At 34.4% G+C, this 20,539-nt stretch overlaps 1 protein-coding gene and 3 long non-coding RNA genes across 4 annotated transcripts; 1 reads left to right on the forward strand and 3 right to left on the reverse strand.

Annotated features, from left to right (window-relative positions):
• Positions 1-71: 71 nt before the first annotated feature.
• Positions 72-12,227, reverse strand: LOC114253287 (lysosomal phospholipase A and acyltransferase). Its single transcript, XM_028188102.2, has 6 exons — positions 11,843-12,227; positions 10,691-11,065; positions 5,685-5,912; positions 4,622-4,793; positions 4,149-4,271; positions 72-2,855 (listed from the first exon to the last, which is right to left on the reverse strand). Exons 1-6 carry the CDS (start codon positions 11,934-11,936, stop codon positions 2,615-2,617), a joined length of 1,233 nt encoding a protein of 410 aa, XP_028043903.2. The 5' UTR covers positions 11,937-12,227; the 3' UTR covers positions 72-2,614.
• Positions 11,611-14,451, forward strand: LOC149503202 (uncharacterized). The gene is made up of 2 exons (XR_016323025.1): positions 11,611-11,765; positions 12,537-14,451. It is a non-coding gene; the product is annotated as an uncharacterized LOC149503202 (long non-coding RNA).
• LOC149503203 (uncharacterized) lies at positions 14,450-15,279 on the reverse strand. Its single transcript, XR_016323022.1, has 2 exons — positions 14,924-15,279; positions 14,450-14,594 (listed from the first exon to the last, which is right to left on the reverse strand). It is a non-coding gene; the product is annotated as an uncharacterized LOC149503203 (long non-coding RNA).
• A 1,855-nt stretch (positions 15,280-17,134) lies between these two features.
• On the reverse strand, positions 17,135-20,419 carry LOC149503204 (uncharacterized). Its single transcript, XR_016323023.1, has 3 exons — positions 19,310-20,419; positions 18,733-18,853; positions 17,135-18,641 (listed from the first exon to the last, which is right to left on the reverse strand). It is a non-coding gene; the product is annotated as an uncharacterized LOC149503204 (long non-coding RNA).
• Positions 20,420-20,539: the final 120 nt, after the last annotated feature.

Here is a 20,539-nt window from a genome sequence, read left to right on the forward strand (position 1 = left end):
GTAACACTGTTAGTAACTCGGAACTCTTTTTCCGGCCGGTCACCATAACTTTATTCGAAATAAAACATTAATTCATCTCGCTCAAACGATTTATTTAAAGTATGAAAAACAAATTGACTAAACAGAGCATCATAGAGGTATTAATCACAGACATTTCAAGTTGCCTTTTACACTTAAAAATAGCAATCGAATAACTAAGACGAAGGAATCGCGTGGCGGACGGGCTCGGACACGCCCCCCCCCCCCCGCGGTATTTAGCCAATAGCACTAACATCACGAGTATATTTGCGACAAGGTAGATAATAATAGTAATAAAACCTGTGATTTTATTATACGTTATAAATATAATATTTGAATTAGGCACGACATAATTGGATTGATTGCTTTGTCTGTAGTGAGATTGTTGACCTGTGCTGGTGAAACTGGAATGGCCTCCGGGCCGCTATTAATTCTTAAAAAAAAAAGAGATTATTTTACGATCACCTTGGCAAAAGAACTTTCATAACATTTTTAACTAAGTGTGTAATGAATGGCCCTTACGGTTTGTTATAAGAAATAAATCGTCAAGACAATGAACGTAACTTTTAGAACTTGTTCTTTTCAAATCACAATTCGAGAGTTCTTGTAAAACAAAATTGAGAGTATCTTCTTTTGAGATTTTTTTTTCGTTTAATTTGTTAGCGAAAAATAATAAGTCTTCGATTAATCAATCAGGAACCCTATAAATCTGAGTTTAATTTGTCAGCGAATGAAATGTTGCCAAAGAGATAGAAAATTATTTCTAAGGAATTCCAACAAGGGAAACCAACGTCATAACAGGTGAAATAAAAATATGGTACTTTAAAAAATACATAATTACAAAATACGAGACTAGGAACATTTAATTATTGTTAAATGTTAATTACATTTATTTCACTTACATAGCGTGAGCCTTAACCATGCCAAAAGCAATTTAATTTGAAGTTAAAAATCAAACTAACCAGCCCATTAAATGATTTATTATTGATATAATAATAATAAGCTGAAGACTATAAAATTATCACAGAGCAAGTCATTTATTCATTATTCTTGTTGGAAATAATTAGTTGTTATTACAATTGTATATCTAGAGTTAAAAAGTAAATTTTCGGGTATTTGCACTTATGTGTGAAAAGTTATCCATCCAACAATAGTGTTACTGATAAACTTTTGGCTTGTCTGTATTTTGGTTTAGAAATTAAAAAACGGCTCAGTTTGATACTGTGATAACTTAAACAATATCCAGAAGCAGATTTTCTGAATAATTTTAAATGCACAAATTAAAAAAAATGCTTCATTAAATACATACACGTGAATGTCCGTGAAATATGCATAGATGTTTGAACGAGTGCTTACATCAATAACAGATTGAGCAAATGTATCTAAAACCTAGACAAATTCATGTTGGCATTTAATTTTATACAAAATTCAAAACACCGCTAAAACTTAATACAAAAATGTATGTATTTCTAATTAATATAGAGAGCAATAAGATAGCTTACGCATCGAATTATTGAGGGCTTTGTGAGAGTACAACGCTCATTGTGGGAAGACAAAACCTTATTTGAGATAAGTTTGTCGTAGTGGCTGTTTGGGTATAATTATCTGTGTCTACTGCAAGCTGCGCGGTGTGGTGGTGGCGCCATCTGTGTTATTAAAATTCAGTATTTTGCTGAACAGATGTGTCAGCTCTATCTATCGTTAGCTTTTGTCATGAACAAATAAAAATTAGGCAACTCGTCTATTCGTATCACCGCGACTAACATGAAAAGTATAAGCTAAGACACAAACATACTATAATACAAAATAAAGCAATATAATTAATCAAAACATTACAATGCATGTTAATTAACAAATTTATATAATAACTCTGTTCCGTAATTAATTTGGTTCAATTTAATGAACTAAATTAATTCTTTACATTAATAACATTGCATCTTGTGTTACGTATCATTAATTGTATTGTAATTGTAAACATTTATTTAACACAATGAGACAATGAGATGATATGTTATAAAGATTTTTGAATACTTACTAATATAAAAAAAAATAGTAAAAGTATTTAAAAAGTATAGTATAATATCATTTTAAACAATTTCAATAATGAGCAATTTAAAAATAATAAGTTCGGCAAGAGATATTCCTCACTAAACGCATAACTGGGACAACGGTTATTGTATAACTGAGGCCAAGCACACAGAGGTATGACGAAAGGACAAGTTACAATTAGTTGATTCTTAATAATATATTATACAACATGTATTATTGTTCTATGAACATAAAATTAACAAGTTATTTTACATTTCTTAAGATGACACATTGACTACGTAGTTAATATAAGCACAACACAGCCCTCGGCCGGACCAGCCTCACGAAAGCACTTTCGTTAAGCAGTTCCTTTGAATATCTCTAATATGTGAAATTAATTAATTTTACTTTAATAAGTAATAATAAGTGTAATTTGAATTCTACACAAACTGGATTATTCATTTAGATGAAAATGATAGAAGTGAAACTTCTTGGCAGTAGTTACACTAGAAACGAGATCACCTTAGAATGACCTATCGCACTTAGAGAAGTTGAACTTCTCTAAGATCTAGTTGCTCATGACAGTGGTGATGTAGTCGATGACGCGTTTGTCGTGGAGGATCTTGAGGTGTTCTGCGTTGCTGAGAGGCAGTGACTTAACGGGCTTGCCTCCGTTGAGCGTGGTGCGTCCGCGGCGCTTCCGCCAGTGCTCGCAAGCGCCCAGGGACCGCAGGTTGACGGTGCCGTCGCCGTCGCCCGTGCCCAGCGCGGGGTGGCCGTCCAGCCACGTGCCAGCCTTGTATACCAACCTGCGATTGACATTACATCACCCTGTTTGTTAGTTACTCAGTATAAAGTACTCTTAAGATTGCATACTGCATGCCTGCATATTTTGAACAAATTTTTCTGTTCAAATTCTGCTGACACTTTCATTAATTTTTTTCGGCACTACTGTTTATTTTAAATGCTTAACGTACTTATATAATTTAAATCACTTAAATTTACGTATTGTGAACCTGATGTACCACCACCCTGTATACCAGTTAGAATATGTATATTTATAAAGATGGTGGTTGGACCTCTTGTGAGTCCGCACGGGTAGGTACCACCACCCTACCTATTTCTGCCGTGAAGCAGTAATGCGTTTCGGTTTGAAGGGTGGGGCAGCCGTTGTAACTATACTGAGACCTTAGAACTTATATCTCAAGGTGTGTGGCGCATTTACGCTGTATATGTCTATGGGCTCCAGTAACCACTTAACACCAGGTGGGCTGTGAGCTCGTCCACAAATCTAAGCAATAAAAAAAAAAAAAAAAAAATATACATGTACAACGTGAATGCGCCCCTCACCTTGAGATAGGCCTCACCTTGATTGTAGGCAGCAGCTTGGCTTTGCCTTGGCCTGGCATTGCTGAAGTCCATGGGCGACGGTAACCACTCACCATCAGGTGGGCCGTGTGCTCGTCTGCCTACAAGGGCAATAAAAAAAAAGAAAGATATAAGTTCTAAGGTCTCAGTATAGTTACAATGGCTGGCCCACCCTTCAAACCGAAACGCATTACTGCTTCACGGCAGAAATAGGCGGGGCGGTGGTACCTACCCGTGCGGACTCCCAAGAGGTCCTACCACCAGTAATTACGCAAATTATAATTTTGCGGGTTTGATTTTTATTACACGATGTTATTTCCTTCACCGTGGAAATCAATCGTGAACATTTGTTAAGTACGTATTTCATTAGAAAAATTGGTACCCGCCTGCGGGATTCGGACACCGTTGCATCGCTTGACACGAATGCACCGGACGTCTTATCCTTTAGGCCACGACGACTTCAAGCTCTATATATGGGCTCCAGTAACCACTTAACATAAAGTGGGCTGTGAGATCGTCCACCCATTCTAAGCAATAAAAAAATCATCAAACAACTAGGCTTTAGAACTTGCACCTCGGATATATATTATGTATCATTAACTAAATTATAGCACAACATTACAAATACACTAGCGTGTTCGTTGGTTGGTGCTTCTATGGTTTTTCCTAGAAGAAGGGCATGTAACTAGTTTGTAATTAGAAGTTACAACTAGTAAGCAGTAAGCAGTACGCACCGCTCCACAGTGGCGACGTTGTACCCGTACACGCAGTGCAGTTCGACGCCGGGAGCGCTGAAGTCCTTTGTGTATTTCTCAGTGTCCTTTTTCATCTCCCAAGCGTTGGGTAGCTCCATGTCACTTAAATAATACAACAATCAATATAAAGATTAATTTTAATTAATAATACAACAGTTAACTAATGAACATATATTTTGATATCCATAAACTTTGTTTAGAAATTATATATTTGAAATGTATATAGGTTTAGTTTATAAATTATAGTATGGTTGACGGGTTGTCATACAAGAATCTACAATGGTGCTGCATTTCTTGAAAGAATTATACTATTCATTGTAATAATTTGATCAAATACTGTTCTAATAGAACTAAGACTGCAACGTCTAAAATAATTAGTGGCACATCAAGTCAGTAGGCTCTAAAAAGGTCTCTTGGCCAGAATCATGGGCAGAAATAACAAAAGTACTCACTTGAACAACTTTTGAAAGTCGTTTATCGTGTAATTATATTTGTCAGTTTGCACCAGAACTTCATTAGGCTTCCAGAACAAGGGTGAGGGTAGCAGCCAGGCCAGCGAGGGACAGGTTATCTGCTGGGTCCTCATTGTGCTCTCGAACAACATCCTTGAGCCGAGATCATCGCCTGCATATCAATTCTGTACTGAGTCCCTGACAGGGGCTTGTGTAGGTAGCTAAGTACAACTATAATATGGAAGCAAACTGAAATATTTCGGTTCTCGAAACTACTACATGGATTATTTCTCATAATGACATAAGTATGACATAAAGCGTCGTGGCCTAACGGATAAGACGTCCGATGTATTCGCGTTGAGCGATGCACCGGTGTTCGAATCTCAGGCGGGTACCAATTTTTCTAATGAAATACGTACTCAACAAATGTTCACGCTTGACTTCCACGGTGAAGGAATAACATCGTGTAATAAAAATTAAACCCGCAAAATTATAATTTGCGTAATTACTGATGGTAGGACCTCTTGTGAGTCCGCGCGGATGGGTACCACCACCCTGCCTATTTCTGCCGTGAAGCAGTAATGCGTTTCGGTTTGAAGGGTGGGGCAGCCGTTGTGACTATACTGAGACCTTAGAACTATATCTCAAGGTGTGTGGCGCATTTACGTTGTAGATGTCTATGGGCTCCAGTAACCACTTAACATCAGGTGGGCTGTGAGCTCGTGCACACAGCTAAGCAATAAAAAAAAAAAAAAAAACTATACTTGAGACCTTAGAACTTATATCTTAAGGTGGGTGGCGGCATTAACGTTGTAGATGTCTATCGGCTCCAGTAACCACTTAACACCAAGTGGGCTGTGAGCTCGTCCACCAATTTTAGTAAAAAAAAAAATTTGTTGAGTATTCTTTCTTGTCTAATTTGTATTATTCGAAGGATAGCTATGATAGTGCTCTTATTAAGGTGTACATGTGGACATGCCTGTATAAATGGCATATTCAATAAATATTGGCAGATAAGTTCAATTTCATTAAATAAATATCTATATTTAGAAGATCCACCTACCAATAGCAAATACTTTAACAGCCTTCATGGACCCTGCCCAGGGTGTGGAAAGAGAAATCATCCTTCTTATGTACTGATCCTTCCATTTTTGAGTTTGGAGTTGAAGGAAATGTAATGCCATTCTGCCTCCCATACTATGCACTATTAAGGTAACTGATGTCTTATTGTTCTTGTTATAAGTGTCTTCTACTAAGCTTTTAAACTTTATGAAGAATTCTTGGTTTTCATCTGCCAATAATTAAAACCCTGTATTAGTTATTCTATCGTATCTGTAAAAAAATACGAACGTATACCTACTAATGAAGATACGGCACGTCTGGTTTATTTTAGTTATTTTCAGTGTTATGTCCTATGGAATTTTGCTATGGGGCAATGCTGCCGATGTCGAAACGATTTTCATCCTGCAGAAGAGGGCTATTCGTACTATTTATAATATGCACCCGAGGGAATCCTTGAGGGACAAGTTTAAGGAAATCAAAATTCTAACTTTAGCATCCCAATACATTTTTGAAAATTTATTGTACGTGCGTAAAAACATTAAAGAATTCCCCAGAGTCTGCGATTTGCACAATGTGAAGACTAGGAACAAACATAGGCTTGCGTTGCCGGCGGCTCGAATTAAGAAAATAAGCAATCTTTTAGGGGACTGGTTGTACAACTTTTCAACAAGATCCCACTAAACGTTCAATTACTACCTGTTCATAGATTTAAGAAAACTGTCAAGGAACGTTTGTGCAACAAGGCATATTATAAAGTTAAGGATTATTTTCTAGATGGCACTACGTGGGAATGAGGCGTTCACTCCTGGCCTTTTCATTTTTCATTTTTTTTTTTTTTTTTAATTGTATTTTTAACAACTTATTTGTTTACTGTCAAAATAACTTACAGTGAATACTAACAAGTGTACTATTATAACATTCTCACGAGGAAGATCGAATATCTTGTATGACTATTCTATTAATGGTCAAACTTTGGTACGCACCACAGTTGTTCGTGATTTGGGTATTTATTTGGATTCCAGTTTGATTTTTGATGTTCATGTTAATGAAATAGTAAATAAGGCTTTTCGAATGTTAGGCTTCATACTTAGAGTTGGTAAAGACTTTAAAAGACCATCTACTTTGGTTCTGTTGTACAACAGTTTTGTACGGTCTATATTGGAATATGGCTCCGTCACATGGAATCCCCAATATAATATTTATATTCAGCGACTAGAAAGAGTCTAAAAAAAGTTTTTTAAGCATCTTTTATACCATTGTCGTCGCTTTAACTCTCCAGTACCGACAGAATTTGTCTCTCTAGTCGATCGTAGACTACTGAGGGATCAAATGTTTTTATATAAAATAATAAATAACGTGATTGATTCTAGCTATCTTCTTTCCAAAATTTCATTTAAATGTATTTGTATTTCCGCGCGTTCTAAACAGACCTTCCACATGTCCACGGCTCGAACGAAATATGCTTCTATAGTCGGATTTTTTATTAGACGAAGTAAACTGACGTTTACTGTGTTGTCAGTTTTTGATGAAATAAAGATAGTGTTGTGACAAAGTGAATAATTGAAAAAACTCCTTAATGAATGAAATTGCCTCCATTGTCTAGTGAATAGTTAGTGTGCCAAACTGCCGATATCGGGTACAGCTTTGTACATACCATCTAGTTTTCGATGACTATGTTCCTATAGTATCGACCTATACTGAATACCGAGTGTTTTAAACATTAAGCAAAACATTGCGAGGAAACTTGTAAGACTGTCCTATTTTCAATACATCATGTACTTGAAACTATAGATGTATGATGTTGTAAAATATAATAATTATAGGTAGGTAATGAAAATAAAAAACATCGCTTATTACATAATTTGTTTTTATTCATCATCAGATAAAAAATCATCACTATCGCTTTCGGTGACATTAATTATAAATCTGTCTGAAACATTGTCGATCATGTGGTCGAGACCATACATTTTGTCTTCTTCTTTAATTATATGAGACACGCAGCTACTCCATTTTTCAGGTGTGATATGTTGAAGTCCTTCTTCAAAAAGTTTTTTTACTTCTGTCATTTTGAAGGTTTTGTTATTTCTTGCAACATATCCTTTAGCTTGCGCCCATACCAACTCAATAGGATTGAGCTCACAGTGGTATGGGGGCAGACGTAACACAATTACCCCATGCTGCGCTGCCATCTCGTCCACAACATACTTATCGCAATGTTCTTGTTTGTGCTGCCGTACAATGTCTATAAGAGTAGCTTTAACCATTGTTGCTTCGAATGAAATATTTTTGCTCGTTAGCCACTCTTGTATCCTAGGTTTAGTCCAAGACATTGTAGGCAGCGATTCTAGTTTCCTGGAGTGGTAGGGGGCATTATCCATCACTACTACGGAATTAGGTTTTAGTTTTGGCAAGACCCCCCTAAACCACTTCTCAAAGGAATCAGCATTCATCTCTTGATGATAATCTTCTTTATTCTTTTTGGCTTCAAATATTAATAGGCTGTCTTCTACGAATCCTTCTTCCCCGCCTATATGGCCGATAATTAATCGTTTGCCCTTTCCTAAAGGCTGTTTTAAACCAGTGGTCAAGCCATCTAGGAAGGCCTGGCGGGACGATAAAACTGTTTGGTCAATCCATACCTTTTTCGGTGCATGACCTTCAAGACAGTGAAAAATATTAATTAATTATTGAAAGTACAATTTAATGTAAAGAAAACAGAAAATTGTAATTACCTTCGTTGATCCAGGTTTCATCTTGGTAATAAATATACCTTCCTTCCTTTCGATACTCTTTAATATTTCGAAGGTATCGCTAGCGCCATAAAATTATGTCCTGTCTGTCGATTAAAATACTTTGTCTTGATTTTCTGATATAATTGAAATTTAAATGTTTCATAACATTTCTTAATGTACTCCAAGAAAAATCGGGCAAGTCTGGATCTTCATTGACAACCTTAAGAATCTGCAAAGTAATAAAAAAAGTTTTTGAGTAAGGAAGTCCACGCAATCTAATACTTTGATTTTACAAAGAAAATTATGGTAGACACAGAATATAATGCAGTAGAAGGAATAAAGTTTAAGATACCTTTATAATGGTGGGTGGCTCATTTGCATAAAAAAAATGATGTACTTTTCGCCTTATAGCGGCAAAAGTAAAATCGTCTAATTTATCTTTGAAACTGTGTTTCGGTCCACGTTTCTCGGGAGACTTAAATTGTTCATTTTGTTTGTGTTCTTTTAATACTCTGTAAACTGAGGTCACACCAATTCCCAAAATGTCAGCTGTTTTCGAAACACATTCTTTTTTTCGGGAGCTTCAATAGGTAATAGTGAAGCAGCTTTCTCCTCAAATACGTGTTTGTAGACGTTTTGTATCATAGCTTTTTCGGTAACGCTTAAAGCAATCCGCGGTCTCTTCTTTCTTGGAGACAAACTTTGGCTTGACGTGCTTGGTTGAGGATCCATATCGTTTGTACGGAACAATATAGCAACAAATAAACACAACAATTTCCACAAACACAACGTAACGAAAAACTTAACAAAAACAATAACTAAACAGCGTGAGCGCAGAAAAAACATTCGTGCTATCAGACCAGAGGTTAGAAGCCGAATTACAAACAAAATGGCAACTGACGCGCGCGGCGTTGATCGGTGTTGGCACTAGTCGCCGCGCCGCGCTTTGTAATAAGCTGTCAAAAAACTGATTGTAGTTACATACTACTAGTAACTTATATCAGAGCACTTTTGTACAATTTTATTTTAAATTAGAAATAATATTCTTTTATAGTTTGAAATGATTAACTATTCACACTCATTGTTCATTCATCTGATTGAACAAGAACGCATCACTATTACTTTAAATATAGCAACATTATTTTACAAAGTGACATTAGCTACTGTCAGTGGGCTTCGTCTAATTAAAAATCCGACTATATAGTAGATCTTGTAGGTTGGATGATGCTAAGTTCTCTAATGCTGACATCTTTTGCTTGTCACTTGTAGCATATAGAAAAGCTATTTTAAAATATTTATAAGGTGATTTAGCCCGATAAGTATTATATAATTATAGTGGAAGTTGATGTATAAAATAATATGTGCATATTGTGTTGCTTTTGTTTTTTTGTAATTTAAATTTCTAAATTTCTCTTCTTGTTCACTTTCTACTTATATGTGATTTTGATTGTGGAAACATATTTGGTTATTGTTTTAGCTATATTTTTTTTAAATATTATATGTTTGTATTGTACTGTTTGTTTCCCAAATAAATAAATAAATAAATTTGAATTTATCATCTTTATCTATTTACTATTATAAAAGTGGCCATAGTCATCAACATAGAGCTTTTGGATTCACAATGTGTAAGATGTAGGATGTCATAAACAACAGAGATAAAATGTTTTAAATAACCTTTAAAAAAAAAAAATTCAAGTAATTGAGTGCCATATTGGTGGAAATTAAGGTCTATATTGTGGAAAATTTCCCTGATCTAGGGAATTTGTGATCTCATCATATCTCGTTTAAGATTGTACTACTATTGACTGAAACAAAGTTCATCTTTAGCCTTATATTTTTTGCTACATTCGGTTATGCTGGAAATGAACATGTATTTCCTCCATATATTTCCCGAGGCCTATGGTGTGAAAAGTACTTAACAGTGCACAGCAGCTTAGCTGTTTCTCTTTCGGTTAATGTTGCCATCCCGTTAATGACAACGTAAAGCATATTAACAATGAAGTGGCAGGCTTGGAGCTGCTATTAATAGCCCATTGGTCTAAACATGGTTTTTAGTTAGGTATTTAAGGTGTTAAGCATAACTACTTACATTTTCATGAGTTCAATATGTAAGGCAACAATTTTAATACATAATGTAGAGAAGAGCGAATGAATTATTATTATTACATTTTCTATTCTCATTCATTTTTGGTGATGTAGGTTAAGTTACATTATTCGTTTTAGGCAGTATGTGATGTTAAAAAAAAACTAGAAGAATTGCATGATTCTTACTTACTTGGAGCTTTTCTGAAGTCATACGGAGCTCCTATGATGGATACATTTCTAACATAACCAATGCTGACTAGAGAATCTGCTATACTATTGAAATATGCTCCAGATGACTGATGAGACGGATCCAACCATTCAACTGGTTCTGTGTTACCCCAGCCTGGAACTCGGACTTCAACTCCAACGGGGTTGTGAGTTGTTCTCGTAACATTGTCATATTCCAATCTTAGATTATCAACCCAACAGTCAATAATATAAGGCACGAGAAGTTCAAGGTTCAACCATATATTAAAGTAGTCGGCTGAGGTTTTACTACAAATGTAGTGGACCACTAACGATTTGTTAAGTCTTGCTTCTAATTGATTACCTCCATCACCAGGAACTGGAACATGTTACATGTGCCTTTAATTAATCTAATAAAAATACATATAATCCAAAGTATAACTATTTTCATTTTTTTACTACGACTTGCCAAGACAACGCTTATTTTATGTTAAATGCCCATAAATATCAGAAATGATTCCTTGAGACATTCCAGAGACAGGTTTATTGACTTACCATCACACTGCAACGAAATGTTTTGACATGCTCTTCAAAAAAAGTTTGATACAAGTCTTTAATGGTATACAGCTGCATGATGGTTCCCCTGACATTGCAATGAGTGACAATAGCCACTTACAATCGGATGAAACATTACTTCATTTGTCTATTCTAGCAATAAAACTGAATCCATTTCGATTGAAAAGGAATGTCGCTTCATGAATCATATTCTACTAGCAGTATTTGAATAAGAGCATAGCAAGATGTTACTAAGAAAAAAACACAAACAAAATACACTGCACTATTATTTGTTCCAGTTTCAAAGGTTTAGATAGTTGTTATACAATGCAATTGACACCTCGACCTTAAATCTCAAGCTCAAATTCTTGTGTTTATGGGCATTAGTAAACACTTATATTATGTGGATGGTGAACGCATTCACTGTAATTTAAAAACTTTTTAGCAGTAGTTGACAGGTTATACCCGTATTTTTTTATTACTAAGAGAAATAATAGCCATAAGAGCGCCAGAATTAAAAGTAGGTGAGCAGTTTTTTGTATTTACACTACATTTGGCATTCTTCAATTTTAAAGTGAAACTTTTTCAATTTAATACTCACTAAGTATTACAGGAGACAGTCCCCAAGAGCTCTTGGCCAGTAAATAATAAACAAATATTAACTGAAAAGTTACTCTAATACCAAACATATTCATTTGCCAATAAAACTAAGTTTACGAGTGAAATAGCGCAAAGAATAATCGCGAACACGATATAGTAGGCTCTGCGTTATTTTTACGCAATTCGCTCGTATTAGCAATCGGGAAAAGTGGATAATGACGTAAAATCGTATGATGAAACATTAACTGGGAGGTAATCATATATGACAATTAGCGGACGTTTAACAATTAGCTGCTTGTATTTTGATAAACACAATTGTTTTGATTTAACGAATCAAAAGAATTGCGTAGGTTCTTAGAATACCATGAGACATAGATTATACACTTAATATATTTGAGATAAGATTATTTTTATCAGGGTTGCCAATCTTTGAATATTTTTCCTCGTACAGAAGCAGATAAAAATCTCATAAATTGGCTTTCGAATCTCGTATATTCATATTGCGCGTAAAATGTAATAAAACTTAGAAAAGGCATTAAAATTAGGATATTTTACAAAATGAAAGTACTTTTACAAGTTTGCTACAAATAAAATATTGTAATAAAACTAAGAAAAAGGCAATAAAATTAGGATATTTTACAAAATGAAAGTACTTTTACAAGTTTGCTACAAATAAAATATATCTATATATGTAGACGCTCTGGAAATGTGGTGCTGGAGAAGAATGCTTGGAGTTTCGTGGACGGACTTTCGTACAAATGTCTCAATACTTCAGGAACTCGGCATCAAGCAGCGTCTATTTGCTATAGTACAGTCTCGAATAGTGGATTTCTTCGGACACGTTTCGCGACGAGATGGCCGGTCCAAAGAACACCTCGTTGTACAGGGAAGCGTTGATGGCACAAGACCGCGCAGGAGGCCACCAATGCGGTGGACCGACCAAATTAAAACTGCAGTGGGAGGGACCCTAAATGAGTGCAGTAGAATGGCCTCGAGCAGGCAGAGATGGCGAGACATCGTGAGACGCATCAAGTCTGCCCCTTCCAACACTACATGACGATCACTACCACTCTGTCAAGAGTGACACGGTTGAGAAGAAGAATCTATTAAAAAAAATATGTATTATTATGTTATTATAGGCTTAGTTTATCATCTCCAAATATGATATCAGGAGCTTCCTTACTGACGTCGTTTTACTTTCCACTGGCGTATAACTTTTCTTTAGTCATATGACTATACATCTCCTTCGATGGTTCAAAATTAACGCAGTTTCTAACACGTATTGGACCTTTTGTACCCTCCGCAGCAAGAAGGGTGCCGTTCACAGTTCCCACAGAAGTCGGTTTCGTATGTCTGTTTTTATTAAATTGACTTTATTAATGTAGATAGGGCAAAATGAGCCAGCTCGCAAAAGTCTTCAGTTTTCAGTAGATGGGCTCAAAACTTATCTGGCTCACAAATTTCATTTAAACCTTCAGGATAACGACCTTGAGCTCATTCATATTTATTCGAGTGAGTTGTAGATAAATAATTTAATCATATAGATAGAAATGTTCCCAGCAATAAAAATATTTTTTTAGTTTCATAAATCAAAGTCTCGTACATAACTGTACGTGGCTAAATACGTCCTCGTACCTCGTACGGAAGACCAGAAATCTCGTAATGGGGTTGGCCGGTCAAAGCTTTTCTCAGATGTCGCCAGCGTAGCTTGTTCCCTTGTCAGAGAGAGCCGCCATTTTGTGTGTTTTGCGTTCGTGATATTTCGGCATTTTGTGACTTTGATACGGTTCTTATTACTTTCTAAGTAGTGCTAAACAGTTTTACAATATGTATTCCAACTGGATAGTTAAAGAATTAAAGGAGGAGTTGAGAAAACGTGTGGCATCTTTACGAATAAAAAAAGTGGATTTTGTCGAAAGGTACAATGTTGATGTTTTATTTTAACTTAGAAAACTTCTCTCAAACTGTTTCCGGTAGCTATTATAATAATAATATTAAATTGTGTACCTTAGGAACTTTATTCCTTGTAGCATGTGCAAAAAGAATTGCTCATATTACACACATTACCTACCAACTAATGTATTATTTTGCTTTTTTCAGATTAGAGTTACATGACCAAAATTTTTATTTTGACACAAAATGAAAAAAATGCTCTAGCAAAATATGCTAATATATATGATTTGCTAGTGGAACCATGTGGCATTTTCAATAGCCAAGAGCGCCCATATCTTGCTGCATCTCCTGATGGTGTGTTGGGCGAAGAAGCTATAATTGAAGTGAAATGTCCATACGCTAGCAGAAAACATGAAATAAATATAACAACGGTGCCTTACTTAGAACAATGTAACGGGATATTGTCTCAAAAAAAAACCTGCCCATATTATTATCAAATCCAAGGACAGTTATACTGATCAGGCAAAACATACTGCAACTTTGTCATTTACACCTACAAGGACATCAAAGTGATTTATGTTGAAAAAGACAATAATTTTATAAATAATATGTTAAATAAATTAGATATCTTTTATGAAAATATTTTCAAAGAAGCATTGTATGAAAAACATCTGTATTATAACTATACACACTTGTCGAAATAAAAAATCAGGAATATTTTTAATTATTTTTATTGACAATTCCTTCTCTAAAATTACATAAGTAACTTCTCTACTTTTTGTTTCTTCAGAAACTGGTTTCACATTCCATAAAAATATAGATGGTACCTTTCTTCAGATATTTATGTTAATGTTTGACACCTACAACACAAAGAATAACATTTAAATATACTATCACAAGGAAACCTGACCATAGTTTCAAAATATTTGTTATTGCAATGGATGCAGCCATTTAGATAGAACTTTCAATAGTAACAGCTGATAATGAACAACAGCTCATGAGGAATGTGTTTCTTCCAGTCTGATTTTGTGTTTGTTAAAAGGTTCCTTACAGCATAAATCTACTTGCAAAATTTGTTAGCAACTAATAGTATGCCTAACTAATTATTATTGGATTTTTTTAATAAGAGAACAAAGATGTGTGCTACACCTAGTCATGCATTATAAATATTTGACAGAAAGAAGCATACCTGTGTATTTACTAATGTTTTCATAGTCAGATTCCACAAAGTGTTTACGACATAACCTCGAACTTTTTGTGGGAGTACTTTTTTCGCGTCAAATGGCCTTTAACCACAGTCTTCTAATTTTCTTGTCCTTCGGGAATTGATGTACTCCAATTTCTGAGCATATTGGTACAAAACAACGCGTCATTGTGCTTAAAATAATTTTTAATCAAAAATTCCAATACAAATATTGAATGTTATGGGAACAATGCACACCAGCGCCACTTTGACAGTTGCCAACCCCATTGTACGAGGAACCTCGTACAGTTGGCAATGCTGATTTTTATCCACTTACCTACCTTTTTTTTAATATGGGATTTTATAACCTGGTAACTAAGACCTTTAAGTCTTGTCTTATTTTCTATACTTCTATACTATAATATTAATATTATAAAGAGGAAATATTTGTTTGTTTGTTTGTTTCGAATAGGCTCCGAAACTACTGGACCGATTTGAAAAATTATTTTTCCATTAGAAGCCGACATTGTCCCTGATAAACACAGGCTACCTTTTAAAAAAAAAAAAAAAATTTATTTTTTTGGTTTCATGTGTGTTTTAATGTTTCCGAAGCGAAGCGAGGGCGGGTCGCTAGTAATTTATATTCTTATTTTATAAAAAATGATATTAAGGATATAAATGAAATGAAATGATACCTACCTACTTACCTACACACACACACACACACACACACAGATCTTATTTTTTCTAAGTTCGGTAAATTCATTATATTTTAGAGTTGAAACATAGATAATATATTTACAACTCGACCAAGCTAAGTTTGCACCTCGCTGGAATGCGGCGCTCCGCCCGCTTCCCCGCTTACCTTCCCGCAATCGCCCCGTCACGTTAGTACCAATGAAGTAGGAAACATAATAGGTCTATGCGTTAGTACGGTTAGCATCTTTGTCGCCGACCCGCGTCATACGTGTTTTCGTCTCCCTATCCGTTGAATTTTAATTTTTTTAGCTGTTCTTGTTAGGTTTTTTGTTGAAGTTTAGTTATAATAATGGACTATTTTTGTTAAGTTTTTGTTGAGCTGTTTTTACTGAACGCTTAACGTTCTTTTTTTACTTCGAGAGGATTGTTGTGTGCCACAAAAATTAAAGGAAAGGTCATACACCGTGAAGGGAGAAACATAATCCTGAAAAGGAAACATAAACGAAAATTATTACTGAGCAATTGGGATACAAATTTAAAAAGTGCAAGAACGCCCGGGTGGTCTTAATACAAAAACCCGTTATCGCTATATTCTAATGTACCTATGTTTATTATATTGTTAAAAACAATAAATGCAAAGTAAAATCTAACAAACATTTGTTTACATTTTTAAAGTCTTAGCGAATCCTTTTTTCAGACCATTTTTTTTTATGATTGAATGATTACTGGTGGCCCGATGGCCTTTCCAGTTTCACCAGGACAAGTGGGCGAGCAAATTCTCACCCAGGAGGGGTGGGGTTTGCTAACAACTGCCCGAGCGCCTCCGAAGGAGACCTAACAACTCAAGAGCAATTGCTTCGCGAATGAATCTACTACCGGATCGGAATCGCGACCCCCTGAGAAGATCTGGTGATTGTATCCGGGCTGATGTATGGGTTAGGTTGCACGTCGACCTCTTTTTCGAGTTCGACGAGTACGGTTACCGGGGTCCCTAAGCCTACTCCTAGTGCTAGAGCTAAAGCCGTCTAATGCAAAGGTTGATTTTCAGACCATACCTAAGCGGCAGTATGACGTAATCGATGCGAGGTGCAAACTTAGCTTGGTCGAGCTGTAATAATAAATGAGGTACTGGAACCATAGATTATACACGTAATATTTGTGTCAAGCTATAAGCGTAAGGTCATACGAGGTGCAGTTCAGTGCATAGATTATACACTTAATATATTTGAGATAGATGCGCAACTCTCATTTTTATTTTTGCTTTAGTTAGAGCCCAGGACAGCAGGCGTCGCTGCTGTCGATTATTAGTCTCCCTACCCCCCACCAGGTGGCTTTTTTAGTAATTTTAATATTTTTTATAATTAACTCTCTTTATGAAAAAATCTTATCGTTTAGAATCGCTGAAATTCCCGGTAGTACTTATGAAATATTAAAGAACGTTTGATTGTGTTCAGCATTCTAATCGATAAGACCTTTTCATACAGAGAGAAAACAGTTTTTTTAAATAAAAAGCTGTAATTCTCTGTAAGCTATTTAATTTCCCTATATTACAAACAATTTACTGTTAAAAGATAGTATGAACGTACAATTGTATAAAATTTCGAATAACAATAACTCCTCTAGATTAATCCTACTAGAGTACTTAATAACATTAAATCGAAAGTTATCTAAAAGTTAATTAAGTCTAGATAATCAAATCATTCAATGTCACTTAAGTCATTTGTGCGAAATATAAACATGTCAGCTTTCCATTACAAACATAGTAGACAATTTGAATTAAATTTAATAAATTTGTTTCTTAACTATAGCAGTTCTTGCTTAAAGTTGATCGTGACAGATCATGACCTTGTATGAAAATATTACATCTATAAACACTACCTATGCTTCGTCATACAATAATTGTCATTTATACTAGCATTGTAGAGATAATACACACACTAAAGTGAATACTAAATTATTCTTAGCATTCTTATAAACATTTAGAAATTTAAGAAACGATTAACCCACAATCATGTTCATAACATGTGACATTTTGTTCTGCACAAACGTTTTATTACATGATTTGAAAAACAAAAAATGTTTAAAAAATGTAATGATGATTTAAAGTACTCTTAAATATTGATAGTTTGTACTTAATGACGCTTATAGTAATCTTAGACATGATTACATTAGTTATACTTTTATTCCCTATCTAAATTATTTCTATTCTGACGTTTCTGATGCTTTAGCTTTGGTAATACTAGATGAAACAAACAGCAGATTGAAAGAAAATCATCTTAAAGTTAATTACATTCATTACAAACCATTAGTTTACATTTTGTTAAAAAAGAAACTGGTGTTCGTTACATGCAAATGAATTATAAACATACACATGCAAACATAAAATGTAAATTTATCTTTTAATCCAAATTAAATGTACACTAATATTACATCTAAATAATAGAAAGGGTTTCGAAAATTTTTATTGCACTCAACAGCAGACGAGCACGCAACCCGGCCCATGATAAGTGGTCACCAGTGCTTATAAACTTCAGCAGTGCCATAGGGGTTGCTGTCTATCACTTAAGTTTTAATAAATTATTAATATACTCAGTCACAAGCATATTGATTTCACATAATGAAAATGTAAGAAACATAATCATGTTTGGGCATTTTCATTTATATCTGCTCATACAGAAAACACAACTTAGCAAATATATTCCACAGTAAATCTAAATAATTGCAAATAATGCTTTTAAAGACCGTTGACTTTTGATCATTAATTAAAATCATCTTCTCGTAGAATTTACAAAAGGTTATTTACAAAAATTTATATCAGTATTTTCATATATTACTAACTTACTAATTACAACTATTCAAACGTAATACTATAACTATAAGAACTAAACAACCTATTTTAAAACAAAATTGGCATCAATTTAGTTCTTATGAACTATTTCAATTATTAATTTATCAATTATAAACATATTTAAAAAAAATTAAGATCCCTTGAGAGTTCACGTTCCTTGCTGAATCAGTTTCTCTTCTGAAACGGAGAAACAAAGTATCTTAAGTATGTAACAAATATTGAAAAAATACGACCATGAAAAATTTAGTGTTAATGTAATCTTACTTACAAATTAATATATTACATAACACGTTCTGGTTCAAATATAGTGCATCAATATTTTCATGTTTCAGACATTTTAGTGCTCCTTATAATTTTTCCATAAAATTTTGTCATTATCAAACCTTTGTCTACAAAAATAAAAACATTATTTTATATTGGGTAGAAGGATGAACGTGGTCACAGGCCACTTGGTGTAACTTAGTTATCAAACACCAGGAAACAAAACGTGAATGCCATCATCTAGCTTTGGATGTGAGATCAATTGTGCTGTATTTTATTTAAACAGGAAAGCATGACTGATTGATCATTCCAAAAAACTAGTTCGGGCCCACTTGACAATAAGCATATAATACGCTGAGTTGCAAAACATAAATACTTCCACCCACTCGAGACAATTTTATTATCTGAGGTGTGTGTGTGATAGTACGAGACTTAATACCGACTGTTTTGATCAAAACTTAACATATATGATAGCTAGGCAGCAGAAATAGGAAGGACCATTAGTTGGTGCTAATTCATTTAATTATATTATGAATAATAATTATGTTAGCAAATAATATACCGGGAAAATAGTGTAAACTCACCGTTATCAAGGCATCCGAAATAGCATTTCATTTTCGATCTTCGAGGCATGCTGATTTTTAATAATAAACATTCTGTAAGAAATGAAAATAGTTACACAGGCTTACGAAACGCTAACGAAGAAAAAAGTATTGGAGCCAAGTTATGTCTAAAGAGAATTCAAAACAGAGTTTCTCAATGTCTAATCGTCTAATATTCTCATAAAGCTAAAAGTTGCTCTAAATTAATACTACAACGTAAAATAACTCACACCAAGACCAAAAAAAAACGATTTAAAAAATTAAATCGTTACGACATTTTGAAAACTTTTTTTTTTTTTTGAGATTGTTTTACGGCCCTGGAATTTTGAAAACTTCAAAGCAGTGTTTCCACTTACGTTTTTTTTAACACATTTTACCCTAGTTTCTTTTGAATTTACCCTAAAATTTCCTAGACAACTTTCATAAATCCTTTATATGAGTCGACTATTATCAAAGCCGGCAATCTGACTTTTGGACAATGATTGGTAAATCAGAAAAACGAATTATTGACTTTATATTCCATTGGCAGTCACAAAACTCTTCGGAACGACATCTTAGATAAATAACAGGTTAACTATTAACCTTTATTTAATGCAGGTTTTGAACCGTATTCTTTGAAGGAGACGATTATATTCAAATAAATCTGTATTGACATATCAATAAAATTTTTTTGTCCAAATGCACAGATTGCCACCTTTGATAATAGACGACTCATATAGAAAGCGTAAATAAAATACAGAAAATAAACCACAGCATATTATTTAATGTAGGTATATATAATATAAACGCCCCCAGAAGATCATAGATCTATAGGATTAGAATTTTCAAGGAAGTCGACGCATTGCTTTTATATTCTTTTGCTGCACAACCTAACACTGTTCGGTTCTAAAATTGAGCAATTGTTTGCTGGCAAAGTTGGGAACTTTCTATGAAGCAAGCCGTTCAGGGTTTCATTAGAAAGCCTGTTTCTTTTGTCAGTTTTTAAATTTGAGAACACTGAATAATCTTTCCACCTCAGTCTTTGAAGAAGGAACTGCTAGCAAAAGTGAAATGACAATTACAAGGTTTTCGTAAATGAAATTACCATGATAATCTTTCATGGTACATGAAGTACCTGTATATTACAATACAAGTAAGTTCTGGTGACATCAACGAAAATAGGTAAATAAAGATTTGGCGGATTATACTTATTGGGATTCTGGGGAATCCCTA

Source organism: Bombyx mandarina, chromosome 04 (genome assembly GCF_030267445.1).
Source record: "Bombyx mandarina strain Sakado chromosome 04, ASM3026744v2".
Lineage (NCBI taxonomy): Eukaryota > Metazoa > Arthropoda > Insecta > Lepidoptera > Bombycidae > Bombyx > Bombyx mandarina.

Bases quoted from the DNA above. Each gene is read 5' to 3' on its own strand.
- LOC114253287 (XM_028188102.2), bottom strand. From the start codon at position 11,936: ATGAATATGTTTGGTATTAGAGTAACTTTTCAGTTAATATTTGTTTAT. The intron at 4,794-5,684 runs GTAGGTGGATCT...ATTGATATGCAG, and splicing joins TGTTAAAGTATTTGCTATTG to GCGATGATCTCGGCTCAAGG. The intron at 2,856-4,148 runs GTGCGTACTGCT...TGTCAATCGCAG, and splicing joins AACGTCGCCACTGTGGAGCG to GTTGGTATACAAGGCTGGCA.